At 42.5% G+C, this 17,642-nt stretch overlaps 1 protein-coding gene across 3 annotated transcripts in view; it reads right to left on the reverse strand.

Moving 5' to 3' along the window:
- The window catches only part of ADCY2 (adenylate cyclase 2), a 401,911-nt gene that overhangs the window by 186,769 nt on the left and 197,500 nt on the right, over window positions 1-17,642 (reverse strand). For all 3 annotated transcript variants that reach the window (XM_046672164.1, XM_046672163.1, XM_046672165.1), the window contains exon 4: window positions 1,926-2,075. In XM_046672164.1, coding sequence (XP_046528120.1) covers window positions 1,926-2,075 — 150 coding nt within the window. The remainder of the gene's footprint in view (window positions 1-1,925; window positions 2,076-17,642) is intronic.

Raw genomic sequence — 17,642 nt, forward strand, 5'->3', positions numbered from 1 at the left:
TCTTTCTTTATTTTAAAAAGGCTCATTGGCTCTTTTTTTTAACTAGCACACGCCCTTCAAATCCCTCCCACAATGGTCCCAGAAAGTCTCCAGCACAAGGGATGCCTCACTTGCCTGGTTCTTAAGCTACGTAAGGTCAAAGTGTGACCTGTCTGACCACTTGGACACCACAGATCACTGTGACAAGGGGCAACATCTTGTTCTGGCTGTTCAAGTTCTCTTCAGAGAAGTATGTAGAGCAGATGAAGTCGATAGCCTGACTTATTGCTTTTGTCAAAGCTGGTCCTATAAATATTAGGTTATACAATCTGTCTACATGGAATTTCAGTTCTCCCTAGCCTTGGGGCTATTTGAAGTAGATTCTGGAGGTGATGGAAAAGAAAGGTAATATGTCTGTCAGGACCAACCTGATCTAGTCACTACTATTTGAGAAAGGACAACATCTATCCTAAAACATCTGAACTCTATAGAGAGAACAACCATGAACACTAAATACCGTTTGTTGAAACTGTGGAATTTTCTGGAAGACAGATTTAAAGTATTACTGAACATAAGTATATGAAGATATAATGGGAACAGTCCTCTCTCTTAATGTTGAATCTAGAGTTTTCTATATGTAGAGATCAAAGAATTAAACATCCATTACTGAATATCTTTGCTATACATGTTGTAACACAAAATGCTTTTTACAAACAATCCATGAGGTCTGCTAATAACACCAGGGAGAAAGCAACATTTACGGCCATATCCCCGTGCCTAGAATAACGCCTGACGCAAACTCAGTACTCAGTAAACATCTGTTGAATGAATGAATGAACTGAACCCCGTTTTCAAAAAGGAATTCCATTACTATTCATCAGTCCATACATAAACAAAAGTCTAGCATCAAAATTGAAAAGATGCTTTTAGCTCTCACCACCATGATATACTTTGAAGAAATTTTATAGAATGGACTAAAAATACAATTTAACAAATAATAATGAATACTATCATAACAAATAACAAATAATAATGAAGCATCTTCTATGTGCAAAATACTGGTAACAGCATGGGTAGTGTGATGAATGCTCTTGGAGGGGGAGTGTGATGTTCACAGTCATGCTGTTATCTTTGTAGATGGGAACTGGGGTCCTGGTGAGAAATACACAAACCCAAGAAAAACAAAAGTATTCACATGGCTATCCCACCCCGTCACCTGAAGCTAAGAATGTCAGATTCAGGACCCTTGCACTTGCATGGTTTCCCCTCCAAAGCATATCTGTTTCACCTGCTTTCCACCATCGGTGATGACACCACAGGCTTTGCTTCCCATGTCTCCTTACTTCATTTCCTATTTGTGCAATGCTTCATTAAGCATAACCTACGGACTTCCCTGACGTACGCTGCTGTCCATCACCCACAGCAATCAGCGCAGGGCAGCCTCTGACACCACAACTAGTTCCCTAATGGACCCTGGTCCCAACTCCAATCACATCCTTCCAGAACGGTTTGATCACTTCATCCCATGTGGAAAACAGGCACTATACGACGTGTTGTGATGGCAGAGCTGATTTCAGCTGGGGCAAATGCTTGCCACAAACACTAGCACACAGAAATGTGCTTTAACCAAACGTGAGTGTATTAATGAAGCATCATTATTACTATTATTATTATTTGAATTTCCCCAGCCTCATGTTGACGGGGGCTGTCTGCATGTGGGTGATCCTGTGGTCACTGGGTCTGGATCTGAAGATGCCATCTCTGCTCTTTGGTTTATAACTCCACCAAGCGCACCACGCAAGGCATGGTGGGCGCAGGCCATCAGTTGTTCTGGTTTCTTTCCGATGCCCACAAATGAATGAACTGCATACTGGATTTTAACAGTCATGACATCATTTTAGTAATGCCTCACATAATGTGGAAGTAAGATTGAAAATGCATTTTACCTGCTGACGCTTTTCAAATTCTAACTTGATCCGGGACTTGATGCAATTGCACGTGTCCTGATATGTTTGCTGCAGCGCGAGCTCCATGAGGTGCTTATGGTATGCTCCAGCCAGGTTCCCACAGATGAAAATGATCACGTTGGCCAGGATCTAAAGAGACAGAAAGGGACACTCAATAAGGTGAGTGTTTCTAACCCATGAACACAATGGTAACAAAACGCACCTTGGCAACAGTCTTCAAAGAGATGATTCTGCAGGAAGTTAATTTTATTTCTTCTTCCAAACCAACATTTGTATTTACTTAACAGAAAACAGCTATTGCCTTTAGGGATTCTATCCCTCTCTCGGATCCATGCCCTCTGATAGATGACTATGCAGTCCCTCCCTTGTCTTTGAGCTCAGTCACGTGAGTTGCTGCAGCTAAGGCAATGTGGGTGGGTAGAATTGAGTGCCTAGTCCAGGCCAGGCTTAGTAGGCCTGGCAGGTTTTGTGTGGCTCTCTCATGTCTCATCAGGAAGAGAAAATGCCCAGGCTAGCCCACTGGTCCCAGCAAGGTGAGAGACTCACGGAGCAGAGACACCTGGCCAACCCACAGTCCACTATCGTGTGCCCCTGAGATTTCACAGTTCTTACACAGCATTATTGTGATACTACCACAGGCTGCCCTCACACCAAAACTGTATTCACTGAGCCTGGAGAAGTGATAGTCCCTATTATTTCTTGTTCACATAGGAATATGATAGTCTTTCAAAACAGGTAACTTATTACTCTGTTGATGATAAAAACAATTCATGTTCATAAAAATTTGGGGGTAAAATAGAAAAACAGAAAGAAAAACTAAAAAGAACCCAGAAAGAACACTGCTGTCCATATGGCCTTGTCTACCCATTCCGTTTCCCTCCAGATTCTCAAAATTGGTGCCATCCTTTGTTTTGTCAAGACCTCTCTCTTGTTTCAAAAGGACTGAGTTCATTCTGAATGTGGTGTTTTGCTTTGCTTTTTAAATTGAACATTTAATCAGGTTTTTTTCAGATCACAAAAATTCTGTGGGAACAGGATTTTGAACGCTTACATAATGTTCAGTTCTATGACTATATCAGACTTGAGCTATGTGCATACGATTTCATACTTACTTTGTTAATACTCTGTGCATTTGCATAATGCTACAGTGGTCAGCCTTGTGTATAAAGCTTTGGCTTCATATTTAATCATTTGCTTAAGCTCGATTAGTAAAATACACTGGGTCGAAAGTCATGAATATTTTTAAGTTCTTGAAACATACTGCAAAACTGCTCTGAGGAAATGCTCCATTGATATCCTCACCAACAGTGTATGACAATGGTCTTTTCAGTGTGTGTGCTTATTTAGCATACTTTTACATGGAGCAAGGGGTAATGATAGATAAAATGATCATTACCGACTTCTGCTCTCATGTGTTCAGAGCTAGACCTACAGGTCTGCTAGAGGATGGATGGCTATACCTGGATAGAATGCCCACTGTCCCCCAAACAGGTTGCTGGTGGCTTCAATGATGAAGGCAGGGCATCAGTTTGCAAAGTCCGGTGCTCCTCTCTAAGAGTCTCTAACACAAGTCAGCTTAGCCCATCACCACCTGACGTACGTAGTGAGCACGAGGGGCTAGGACTCGAACTTAGTGGGGGAGATTTCTCTCTGAAGCCTTCAAGGCTCCCTGTGACAGGACCTCCCACAGAATCACAGAGTCCTCCCTCTGCACATGTAGTCGTTCCTCCCATTGACAGCAGGAGGAATTTATCTGACTGGGGAGGCTGGAGAAGGATCCTGATACCACGCAGCTTAGCCTCGCCTCTGCCCCTCTCAGCGGGGTCTTGCCCCTGAGGAAAGTGGTCACACTCATCTCCTCTATTCTCAGCCAAGCAGAGAGCCCGGTGGACTCATGCGTCTCCGTGCTGCGGGTAGGGAGATGGGTTAATTCAGGGCAACAGTAGTAAGGCCCTTTGGCCCAGACCTAAGCCATATTCTCCAGACAGTTGCAACAGTAACAAAGGTGCTAGTCTGCCCTCTCTCTGGCCTGATGCCCTGGTCCATCTCTTAATAGGTTCTGAACACAGGTGGAAAACAGGGAGGTTGCTTATTAGCCTCCTAAAGCTCTGAGAAACACATCTGGGGGATGGCGGAGCAAAGCACAACAGAGTTAGAAATGGGAACAATGGTCTGATGAGCTTCTTTCTGTGAGTAAATGCAGGCAACTCTTGGAAGTGGGGGAAAGAGCTGTTTAGTTTATAGAGGGTTTCCAATCGTCCCATCTAACCCACAGCATTGCAGGTGGAGTGTTCCTGAGCTCACTCACATCCTCACAGCACCCCGAGAATGGCCTCCTATCTGTCCATATTTTATCCGCCCTCCAGTAGTACGGATGATGAAAATATTAACTGTGGCTGTTGCTCTGTGTGTATGTGTGTGTGATGCACACAAGTGATGTGTACATGTGTGATATGTGTATATGATTTTTGTGTGCCATATGTCTATGTGTACACGTAATACGGGTGTAAGATCTGTGCGTGGTATGTATGCCGTGTGTGATTTGCATGTGAAGTAAACACATGTGGTACATATGTGTCTATGATCTGTCTCTGTGTGATGGATGTGTGATATGTAGCTATATATGGTATGTGTTGTGTAATAAGTGTGCAGTAGGTATGTATACTCTGTGTAACTTACATGCGTGATTGCCAGTGACATGTACATGCGTCATGTATATGTGTGTCTATGTGGTGTATGTGACATGCATGTGTCACATGCATGTGTCATCTGTGTGGGACGTATGTATGCTTGGGTGTAGGTGTGTGCACTAGCCAAGAGTGTGGGAGTGAGGTGGCAGTCTTCAGTGTTCCTTCCAAACATTTCTAAGTGCACGGGGCTCTCCTCCTTCCTGTTGCCATACTCTCACACATCACCTCTGTGAATGCCAATCACGTGAGCGCGTGGGAAATGTGGTGGAATTCCTGGCTTCCTGTCTGAGGAGGCGCCTCCTCCTGCTGATGGGGGCTAATTTCAGTGCCGTGCCTAACGGTGTGGTTGATTCAGCCCTGCCACACTTCAATTCTGCAAAATGACCATCTACTTTGCTAAAGATTCTCCAAACCTTGTCATTGCTGGATTTGCTTTGAAGGACAGTGCACCAAAGAATGCAGGGAATGAGAAGCATCCACACTAACCAGGCTGCTCAGAATTAGAACATACTATCGCTATTCTTATTAGATGCAGCTGAAATAATAATAAAAGTAACTTACTGATTATCTCTGAGAGTGTTTCTTTTTTTCGTTAAAAAAAATGCCTTCAAATAAAAAATGTAAACATTCTAGGAAGTCAGTCTCTCCAAAATAAGAACCAAATGTGAGCAACAGAACTGGGTGAAGCCATCACCTGTCCCCTGGCCCCCTGAGCAGGGAGTGTGAATGGGCACTTCTATAACAATACTGAATCCCAACCACTGGGATGGCAGGTACATGCTCCTCCTTTTCTTCCTAGGATCCCACTCCCCAGTTATTTCCCCTGAATTCCCCTGCCTGGGCGCAGAGTGGGAGGTGTGCCCTCATCTGATGGATGGGATGCCCCACTCTACAGGCCCACTATGGGGGTATCTGCAATCCTTGCCATCTCCCGCCCTCTCAACCCCACGGCTGAATCTGTACTGCCCCCAGGAGGGACATGACCACCCACTCAGGCGGGTCCACCTCAAGCTTTCAGCTCCCACCTGAGCCAGCAAGACAGCAGCTTCTATTTTGCACAATCAGCTCTGTCGGAGGGTCTTCTCTCAACAGAACCACTGGCCCCAAGGGTCAGAGTTCTCTTTATTACCACAGCCTTCTCCTTCCCACACATAGGGGCAGCGAGGGTAAGAGGCTGCCTCTGCCTGTACTGGGAACTGCTGCCTCCTCTGCCATCAACACTTGGCCCATGCCATCACTGCCACCTTTAGTCATTGTCACCCAGGACCAGTTATCTCTTCCTCCAGCTCAGTCCAGCATTTGAGCCTCTGTGTTTAAACCCTGTTTGTAGACTGAAGTCAGGTACTCCCTTGACACTGCTGGGTCCTGTGACCATCGCCAATGTAGGTGGCCAGGCAGACATTTCTTATCTATTAAGAAGCTCCCCCAACATTCTACAAGGGAAGACTTGTCTGTCTGTCTGAGGCAGGAGGAGCTCTCTGGAGAGAAGTATGGCTTCACTCCCAGTGCTGCCTGGTCTCTGCCTGACACAGTGTGTTGCAAATTTGTATGGTCATGGCAGTTAAGGAAAGCCTTCTTTTGGTCATTCATTCTGGATGTTGCATTGCTTCAAACAACATGCAATTTGAATACTTCCTGGCCATGGATAACTGGAAAGGATGGATTTACATTTTTATTTGGACATGCAAAGGAAAATGCTGAAGAAATAAACAACTAAGGGTTTTAATGTCAAAACTATGTTATATTTTTTCTGATGGAAAAATTAATCAAAATTCCAAGCATTTTTCTGACACCTGGTTTCATCCTGAAATATTATACTCTAAGATTAACAGAATTGGCCCTGGTATTTTAATAACTACACAAATTTACAAATATAATCAGTGTCTTAAAGCATTTTTCTTTCAAAAGGGTGCATTCATGTAACGACTTTGCATGAAACCCAGGGCACCAAGGAAGTGATTCTGTTAAGGTTTTCTTTTCAAAAACAATATCAAAGCATTTTATTTTCTAGGAGACTGTTAGGCAGAGCCCATGATAAAAAACCGTATTTTCACAATGTTGGGTGTGTTTTATCACGTCATACTTTCTTGATGTCTTCTTTCATCTTGTTGCTTCATTTAGCTACTCTCACATGTGTCAGAAAACAGGAGAGGAAACTTGGCCTCCCACGATACGTCTTGGAAGAAAACAGATCGTCTGAGATAATAACAGCATCAAAGTTTACCCTGAAGATTGAAACCCGGCCTTGAAACCAAGCACGGCCCGTGACCCACGATCTGTGCAAACCCGGCTGTGCTAAGTAGTCGTCACAGAGCCTGGTCCTCTTGCCACTCCCCACGTCTCTGTCTGCACTTCACGTGAGTGTGGGCTGACTCTTCAACACTTCTCCGTGATTCACAGGAGATGCATAATTAACAAATCCCGTGCTGGCGGGAAGGCCGCTATCTATCAGCAAATGGCGGTTTTGCTTCTTTCACAGTGATCACCATTGCTCTTCCAAACACATCTTGTATCCTTTCCTCCTTGCAAGAGTCCAAAAAGTCAAACAATCAAGAGGATGGACATGTTTTATTATTTCATTTTATAGGCAAAGAAACAAAGGACTAAAAAATTAAGAGACTTGAGAGGGCAGGCCCCCAGCCAGGCTAGGCTCTCAGGATTGTCCCTGTACCAGCCCACACAGCTCTAATCCACACAGGGTCAGGTCAGTTTCCTCCAGTGTGATCTGACCCTCTAATAGGGTGTGGGGAGGTATTTCTGAAGAATCTCTAAAGAGTCATGTGTTACATTGTAAGAAGCGAATATTTTTGTGCTTTATAAAGCATTTGTATCTTATGCTATGAAGCGCTTCCATCATTGAAAGTTATTTTAAGGGGCTGTGTTTTGGAGACCACACGTCCATGGAGCATTTAACTGGTGATGTGTGTCTGTGCAGGTTCACAGGAAAGTAACAGAGGGTCAAGCAGCTCCTAATTGGATCATGTGACCAAGGGCAAATGACCTGAGGATTATTTCACCTGGGCAGAGAACATTTAAAGGTGAGAGTTCACTGTCTTTAAACATACGAGGAATTATCACGCGGTTTAGGTGACCACTCAGATCCCTTTGACTCTGAGATACTACGCATTTTAAAGAGTTCAATCTTCCCATTCTTAATCTTGTATTAGCAGCTGCACCCTACAATATCTGCAGAGGACAGCAGGCACACACATGCACATGGAGGGTAGAGCGTGGCTCCTGGTAATGAGCAGAAACATCACTTAATGACCTGACTCACTTAATAATGTGATTTATCTATGAACTAACTGCACAGGGTCAGAGAAGAAAGCATATCACAGCATTTGAAACAGGTCATCAACCTAAAACAAAGCAGATCATAAATATGCAAAAACACCAATTATAAGTCAAAGGAAAATGAAAGGGAATACAAGAACTTGATGAAGAGAGCTGTAAATGAATATTCAGCAAGCTCCTTGCATCTCATAAGCATCAGATGGGTTTAAATAAAACAATGCTTGGGGGAGAAAATGATCTGTAGTTTTCCTAACTGAGCTCTCAAACAGTGCTGCAGAGAATCCTAATCCCATCTCCTTAGCATTTCTTGCAACTCTCTAAGCATTAAATTTGCTGTATGTCCTGGCCTTAGGATTCCTTCTTTTTATTAGTTATTTAGTGCAGATTATAAACACTGTTTTGGCTGGTAATATCCAATAATTCTTAGGTCATGTGTTAGAATTTTCTTCCAATTTAAAATCCCTCCAAAGGAGGAGGAGAGGAGTCAGAAAGTGTTATGGACTGAATGTTTGTGTTCCCCCGAATTCAAATGTTGAAGCCACAACCCCCAAGGTGGTGGTATTAGGAGGCAGGGCCTTTGAAAGATATTTAGTTTCGGATAAGGCCATGAGTATGGAGCCCCCATGATGGAATTAATGTCCTTATAAGGAGAGAAAAAGACCAGAGCTTTCTCTCTCTCAGCCGTGTGAGGAGACAGCAAGAAGGGGTCATCTGCAAACTAGTCCTCACCAGGAACTCAATCAGCAGGCACTTGATCTTGGACTTCCCAGACTCAAGAATTACGAGAAGCAAACGTTTGTTGTTTAAGCCACCCAGTCTGTGGTGTTTCATTATGTCAATCGTCGCAGACTAAGACAGAAAGGTATAAAGAAAATGGAAAGACCAATTACCTCAACAACTCGTGTTATTAGGGCTTTGGGTTAAAGACTGTAATTGAAAACTGGGAGTCAAATGGAATTTGTTTTCCTATGTAAATAGCCACTATGATTATATTATTTTCATTATTCTCTTTTATATTACATCTGTTATTATATTATATGTGCTGTTATTACTTTTGAACAGCATACATCGTGATATTTTTCCAGTTATATTTAGGCTGAAGGAATGGCTACAGAATCATACCCGTACATAGGGTTCAAGGCCAGTATAATGGCTAGATAAAATTGGAGGGAGGAAGTTTGGAGAGCCATCTGCTCCTCTCAGGAGTGCTCCACCAGCTCATCACAAGTCATTTGGGAGAGATGAGCCTAGAAGATATTCAAGATCTTGACAGAAGTTCCTCCCACAAAGTAAGTCATTGAGAACACAGCTTCCTTAGAAGAACGGAAAGCTGAATTCACCACACAGAACCCCAAACTTGCACTTCTTAGCTCAGTGATTACAAATTTGAAACTGATGGGGAGAAGGTTGGCTTGATTAACAGTTTATAATATCAGAAAAGACAAAACAGATTTTCTAATACTCAGAACTCTGTGGAAGAAGACTACACAAGCCTCATTCCATCAAGATATAGCTCACTTTGCTTTCTGCAGAGGAGGGTACCATCACTCTGTTCATTCTCTTATCCATTCTATGCATGACTTTAAGCACAGGGAACAATCTTAGCTTCAGAGTTTAGCTCCTCTCCACCACAGAAAGAGAGGAGACTAAACAAATGAGCTGTATGGGAAGTTACAAAGATAAAAAAGGAAAATGAATATTTTAATCAAGTTCTATGATGAAATAACATTAAAGAGTCATGAGGAACCTTACAAGTCTCAAAGAGAGATTTCTTAGGCCTTTAAGATAGAAGGGAACCACCATCATCATAACTCATGTTCCATTTCTCTCGCATCCAAAATGGAGCCAGTCACTTACTTTTTATTGCTGTCCTATACTGCAGGCCATTTCTCCAAAGCAATACCATCAGACATTTCTCTTCCCACTCCCTTCAGTTTCAACAGTTTCAAAGCCCAATTTCAAGGGCACCTGTGATTACAGGCTACTTAGTTAGTCTTTGCCAGTCTGAATGCCATGTCCTGCCCCACAGCCTGTTGGCGCAGGGACGTTTGGATGATTACATCTGATATTCTGTCAATCAACCAATCAATGATTAACTGAGCTTTATATCTCTACTAATACCCAATAGAAGCCATTATCTCCTTGGTCTTTGTGAGTCCAGATAGATAATGAGGGTTAATTATCCCAAAGGGGTTCCACGCTGCTTTCTTCAGAAACTCAAGGGACCAGGTGGTCCTGGATTGTCCTAGGGGCTTAGTGATGCTGGTGTCTGTGCCTTCCCAAACCCTCTCTCCCATACACAACGATATATACACAACAGGAGGATCCGTTTGAAACTTTGTGCCTCAATGCTTTTAAAAAACTTTAGAAACATGTAATTATATACTAACTCCAACCCAAATTTTACTAATCTTAAGTGAGCTCTCCCCTAAGGATCTGCACTAAGCAACATACAATTTGCCTAGCTCTGGTGATTTCAGTGGACTTAAAAGTGAAAAAAAAAAAAAAAGAAAAGAAATTTTAAGATTTTAATGTGGACTTTACATTAATTAATCTGAATCAATAAAATTTAGCTTCATATAAACACCATAGATAATTCTCTTCATTCACCATCACTTTATAGGTGACACATTTGATCCACATCTACTCATTTAAAAATTTTAAAGCCAAGAGGTGTTCAGATTCAGTTAAACATGACGAAGGCTATCAGACACTCCAACTTGTCAGCTAAGTTTTAGATGAAATGATACGCCACTTCACGGTGACCATGTGAGATGAATATTTCTCTTCAACTAACATAGCATAAAAGACGGGAGGCATGCCCTTTATGGGTACCTGGGGTACATCTGCCCTGTTACCCAACCAGCAACTGGCACTGTGACCTACTTGTAATCCGTTTATAATCTATACAATAGTAGATAAATTTAGAATTAAATCAAGCATAGTGTACTCTGCTGACTATGACTAAGAGGACACCTTATGAGGTTAATGGACCTAAATGTAGATATCAAATGTAACATAACAAAAGAGAAACAAATTTGCTGAGGGGCGTAGGAATAACAACACAGAGACAGCATGGTCAATCTTGGGCGTGAACTCAAACATGGTATTAGTAAGTGCATTCATAGAGAGGCGACAGATTGCAAATTCCTGGGAAAACAGTCACGGACTCCAAGTATAAGAGAGAAGCAGGGAGTGCTCTGATTTGCAAGGTCTACTTTGAATTGGAATATCCTTTTTAATCAAGGCAAAAAATGTTCCACAAAATCACACTGTGATTAAGAAAGATAAACAAGTGCTTGGATGCATAACTGCAACCTTTTGCGACTAGGATACCAAAAAATTTCCTATTACAAACTAGACGTTAGATGTTTCATTAATGATACTAATTATGAGAGGGGATGCTTGCCAGCAGCTTCCCTTTCAATAGACGGAAAGGCTGAAATGTACTGAAAGTAGTGTCTCCCCAGAGTGTTCTCTTGGGTTCCCGCCACCATCTTCGTTCCTCTCCTACTGTATGGGAAGTGATTTAATGAGTGTCTCATCTCAGTTCATGTTACACCATCAGCAGCAGTATGTGGCATTTCTGCAAAAGAACTACCAGACCTCAATTTTTAAGGAATGCAGTTTTTAACCTTTAAGTGGAGTCTCCGGTAATTTATAAATAATCTGCCTTTAAAACTTAATATCATGTTGAGTTTTATGGACTGAATTGTGTCCCCCTAAAATTCCATTCCAAACTGTGCAAAGACAAGTTTTAAACTCTTTGACACCAGAATCTGATTTCAGGGCAATTTCAACCAGAGACTACACATTCGTTTGGCCCAAATCACCAACGGGCATCTCATGTTCTCCCCAACAGCCATGACTCCAGCAGCTCTTTGAGTCAGCAGCATTCAATGACCATAATCAAAGGGGATGGGCTTTGCTACACATGTTTTAACCAGCTTAGGTGGCCATAACAAAATACCACAGCCTGTGTGGCTTAAACGATAGAAATTTATTTGCTCTGAGTTCTAGAGGCTGGATGTCCAAGATCAAGGTGTCAGCAGGGTTCATTTCTCCTGAGGCGTCTCTCCTTGGCTCACAGATAGTCTTCTTCCAGCTGTGTCCTTGCTTGGTCTTTCCTCTATGCAAGCTCATGTGCCTCTGGTGTTTCTCTGTGATCATTAAATCACTTCATTCACTCAATAAATCTTTACTGAGCATTCATTTAAGATCAACTAAGTTCTGTGCCCCACCTTCCCCAAGAAATCAACTTCATTGGAATGAATGCAATAAAACAAGCCAACAACAAAATCAGCAAAGCAAGTGAACAGACATAGGTAGGCACAGCAGGCTGTGCATGAGCTGGAGAGGTAAGAGTTCAGTTGTAGCTATCAGGTTCTCGGGTGATCTGCAAACACATTCTGCTACCAGGGCTCCTCATTAGGAAGCTGTCTTTATGAGAATGCTTGTGGCTGAAGGAAGACTGCTAATAAACTGAACATATGACCACCACCATTATTATAAAATTTTACTCGCAAAAACTAAAACCACTAACGCAGAGGTTCCCAAAGTTTCTTGTTTCACAATGTTGTTAATGTCTCAATAATATTTTCATAGCCCTCCTAGGCCAAAGGAAATACCTAACAGTCTTGTTTATTAAGTAGTAATGTCCAAACAACTGAAGGATTGTGCTCTAACAACTTAGCAGTTGATGGAATTAAAAAAAAGCCCAATGTATATATTGAAATAAAATATAATATTTCTATTTCATTCTTAAATAGCCACAGTGACTTACTGTGGGCCCTTGGCAGCCAACGTGCCCTTTGAGCACTGTGTGACTTCACGAACCTTGGATTTTGGTTCAGCACCAGCACTCGCATCTTCTGTCCTGTCTTGATTTCTGCATGGTACCGGTCTTTTGTCACAACATCTGCGAAAAACCCAGCTTTACAACAAAAGGAATGCAGTGCCATCTAATGTTGAAACCATGAACTTCCTTGAGATCATGGTCTGCAGGGTATCTGGCAGATGTCAAGTGTTACTGTGTTTCCCTTGAAAATTTAAAATATTCTGGGGTGTCCCCAGCAGTGCCTTAGCACACAGTTTGGAAACCACATCACTAATAGAATACAGTTTCAACAAAATAAATAAATATATTAATTAAATAAATAGAATGAAAAGTGTTATTAAAACTATGATGGGCATCCTATCTATTTTCTCCTTTGTAAATTCTGAGACAGTATACTCAATTAGACCAAAAATATATGAGACACACTGGCAGCTTACACAGAGCTGTTTGTTTTTGCTAAATAAAGCCAACCTGAAAGTATTATTGTGCAGACTTTTAGAGATTATAGCTCAGAGTAGCGATGGATTTAACCTGATGGGTTGAAGTCTTCTATGCATTATTATGGATAGCAGGTACTTCATCCGCAAACCCGCTTGCCTTCATCTGAGACAAGAAGCAGCAATCTTCTCATGAGTCGGTGAGTCCAGTTTTGGTCAGGGTCTCATCCAAAAAAGATGGCATATACAAAAGAGGTAAAGTCTCATGAAATGACAATTTATGAAGGGTTCCAGATGGTGGGCTTCACATATAATTTTTCAGCTTTAAAAAAAAAAGAGATAAAGCCCCAATCCTCATTTGGGACTGTCGTACTCACATTTTAAAACTCTCGAGTGTTCTCAAGTCTAAATGCATTTCTGTGATGAATTACCATGCTTCCTGATGGTATGAAGTATTGTAAGCCAGGAATATAACAGAAATCCATCCAAGGCTACTAGAACTCCAAAGAACAAGTAGATTAAGTTAAAAATACTCACTTCCATTTTCTAGGGGACATATTACATAAATGAACCTGCCCACTAAAAAATCCAGAATAAAATTATTAGATGAGCAGTCCAGAGGTACTAATAGTTTAAGGATCATAATGAAGAGTGGAAATCCTAGCTGACAATTAATGAAGTGCCTTTTATTTTGTATCATATAAAAATCAGGCATTAACCCCTTGAAGCAATATTTACTATCTCATAATTTATTTTAACAATTAGAGAAATATTTTAATGCCTTTCTTTATGATTTAACATGGCTATTTGGAATACGGGATTAAACAGAAGCAGCAAAAATGTTTATTGAATGTGTAAAAGAGAGAGTAGTCTGAGAAATTATCTTTCCACTAGAAAGGAGGAGAGGTGGGTGAAGCCGAGCTGTCATGGTCAGGCGGTCCTGAAGGTTGTTTTCCTCCTACCAGGAAAATTGAAATGCCGAGCCTGCAACAGGGAACAGTTTTCACACCTCAAGGGTTTCTATCGGCAATCACTGCAATGAAAGAGGCTGATGAGAATAATCCGTGCCCAGCATCAGAACCACATGGGAGAAGAACTGAAATGGAGGAAACAGTTTGCTTTTGGAATATGCATTTAGAGATTGCTTTTTTAGATGAAATTTGACAACCAAATTCCACTACTTGTAAGAAAAGCTCTTCTTAACCTCTGTGCATAAGAAAACCACGAGACCTGGACCATCACCTTGATCATCAATTGTCTCCAGGCAATAGGGACTCCAGGCTCTAGTTCATTCCCTAAGACTTCCATGTCATCAATCTCTCCCTCTTTGAATCAGTCCCAGCAACAAGCAAGCCTGCTCCTAAAGAAGCAGTACCCTCCCCTAACTCACACAACACCTCCTTCTTCTCCGTCTCTCATTTCCCCCTGGGAGAAAAACCTCAAAGGCTTAAGTATAAGCTCTTCCTATTTCTTTGACCCCTGACTACATTCAAACTATGTAGCAACCCCAAGATGCCACCAAAACTACTCTTGCCAAGGCTACCAGTCACCTTCAACTTTGCCAAACCCATCAACTCCTTTCTGCGCTCCCCACCCTGACTCTTGAGCAGCATCCTCAGCAGCAGCTGGTCACTTTCTCCTGCTGAGAATCCTGACCTCTCGAAGCTCCCTTGGCTCTAGGCTCCATGGGGTCTGTCCATCCTGCCAACTCCACTGGCTCATATTCAAATGGTGTACTCTCCAGGGCTCTGTCTAGGTCCCCTTTTCTTTAAATCCTCCCAATTTCTCCCTCGAAGGGTCATCTGTACGCTTGGCTTCTTCAATACCATCTAAATAGCACCAATTCTCAAAGGTATACCTCTACCCCAGATCTTCCTTCTGACGCCCAGACTCAGAAGAGTTGGCATCTCCAGGTTAATGTCTCATGGACTTATCCTACTCTGAACTCTTTATACGTCCTGCCCCCTCTGCATCTTCAACTTCCATTATTTCCTCCAATATCACTTGCCCAAAAAAATGTAATAGTTTGCATGTATTCATCTGCTTATTGTCTGTCTCTCCTGCTATGTTCCATGAGGACAGGGACCCCACCTGTTTTAGCCCCTTATGTAAATATTGGGTAATTCATATAGGGTCTATCGTGATGTGTACTTGGTAAATATTCTTTGAATGAAGGAATATAATCCCTCATATCCACGTGATTCACTACGTCAGAATTGGAGAGAGTCTAATTCACATACTGAATAAAAATATATTCTTTTATTCACCAAATATTAGTGAGAGCCTACCACGTCATAGGAACTGTTCAAGGCACAGGGACTATAATTTTCAGTAAACAAAAAAAGCAAAAATCCTTGCTCCCATGGGGCTTACATTTAAATAGGATTTTTGGCCTTGGATCAATCCATTTCATTTTTCTGCCTTTTGTATTTGGGGAGAAAGCTTCATAGTTGTTTTGTAAGATGTTATCACTAAGATCAGGGCTATGCTTTGATATACACCCGATGTTCTGTCAGTAAATCCATGCAAATAATACCTGGGAGAGACATGAAGAATTTAGACCCAAAATTCTCCTTTCAGAGTTATCCTGAAAAGGTTTCAGATATATGTTTCATAACCTGAAAGAGAATGAAACTCCCTAGGCTGGCCAGAATTGACTCTGATCTGTTGGATAAACTAAAACATCTAAAGAAAAGATACGTGCAAAAAAAGAGGGAGGCTGAGTGGGTGGTGAAGATTTTAATTCTGGAAGCAAAGAAAAAGGCCAGTCTCTGAGGAAAACAGCACTGTCTGGCAGAGAAGGCGTCCTGTCAGCTGGTTCTGGTACCTGGCCTGCCCGGCTGGCCAGGGCTCCCCTCTGGTGGAAGCCCACGCTTAAGGCTTCTGAAATTGATGCCTTAAACCAGCATTCTCCAAGGGGGTCATGTCAACTCCAACAGGGCAAAGATTGGGGAAAGCAAAAAAAACTACTTTCGTAATGCTTAGTACACAGATACTGTCACCCATACACATCCCTGGCACACGGACAAGTATTCCTAACAGACAAACTTAGCTTTGGCCCACACCTGACAGCTTCCTTTGAGAGGTTTTTCAGCTGAGCTGGGAACTGCAAACTGCTCTAAACCAGCCCTCACCGGACAAGGAGACCAGCGCCTGCCCGCAGCACAGAGGGACGTGGAGGTGACCTGGAGCTGCCTCTGCTTCCTTACCATACTACGGTCGCCCCAGCTCTGCACACCGGTGCGTAAAGGCATTCAGAGGACTACCGTGCACCAACTGTTCCTGGAAGTCACTGCCCCTTTCCAGGAACGCGATGAAGCCATGGCCTCTTGCCCTTTAAAAGTTCCCCCTTTCCCTGTCTTGGGGAGAAGATGCCTTAGAGCAGGGGTTCTGCCTCCTCCATCCCTTGATCAACGAATAAAGTTTCTGCTCTGCTATTCCGAACCTGGTCTTATTCTACTGGCGCGAGTGAACTGGGGCTGAGGACCCACTTGCAGTCACCGGTCCCATAGGGATCAGTAACAATACACATTCACCACCTAACAGATATGCAGTGTACCTGTGGCATTAAAATCTCATGGGGGTCGCCTAGGGGAAAAAAGTCTAAAAAGACTCCTGAAGAGAGCAGTAATGGAGAAAGGTTGAGAAGCATTGCCTCAAACATTAAATCCCCACGCCTCTCTGCTGTCGCCACGCTCACGGGTGACCTTTGGATAAGCTGGCGTCTTGCACACAGAGAGAAGGTGAGAGGCAGTTTATACAACTACGTGGTCTCCCCAACAGTCATATTCCTCGTGATGAATTAGGCAATTAGCATTCTGGGTTTCAATATCATTCTTTTTCACTTTTGTTAGAGCAAGTCAGCCTCCCCAGTTTGGTAAAGTCTGGATTACTAACAAAATCACACTTCAGGGTTCCGGCGACAGAGGGCCACTCCCTGCAGAGGAGTGAATGCTCCCACGTGCATGGACGCTACCTGTGTAGACAGGCTTTCCCAGGAGACGCATCTCTGTCTGATTTCATCCTTCTTCAGATTAAGACCAATTCATTTATGACTCCATCCGCCACAGATTTAAATATACCCTTCTTAACCTATTTATCTTTCCCATTGGTAATGTACATAAATTACGCTCAATTCTGCACATCTGCAATTTTGCCATCTTTGGCAACCATAACGAATCTAATGAAAACATCGCCATCAAATACAAATGCAAATTTCATGCACAAACTATGCTCTGTTTAGGGAACCAAGGATTTGCAGTTTAAAGCACACTGTCGATTGTAAGCACCATAGAAATACAGCTTGTGACTCGTCACCAGCAACTTCTTCGCCAAGGTCTTTTCCTCACAAGAGCTCACTGCACCACGTTCGGAAACAGGCTGTGCATGAGAATCACCTGACATTTTTAAAACACTATGTATGTGCCAGGAGCCCACT

The sequence above is a fragment of the Equus quagga genome, chromosome 9, assembly GCF_021613505.1.
Source record: "Equus quagga isolate Etosha38 chromosome 9, UCLA_HA_Equagga_1.0, whole genome shotgun sequence".
Classification (NCBI taxonomy): Eukaryota; Metazoa; Chordata; class Mammalia; order Perissodactyla; family Equidae; genus Equus; species Equus quagga.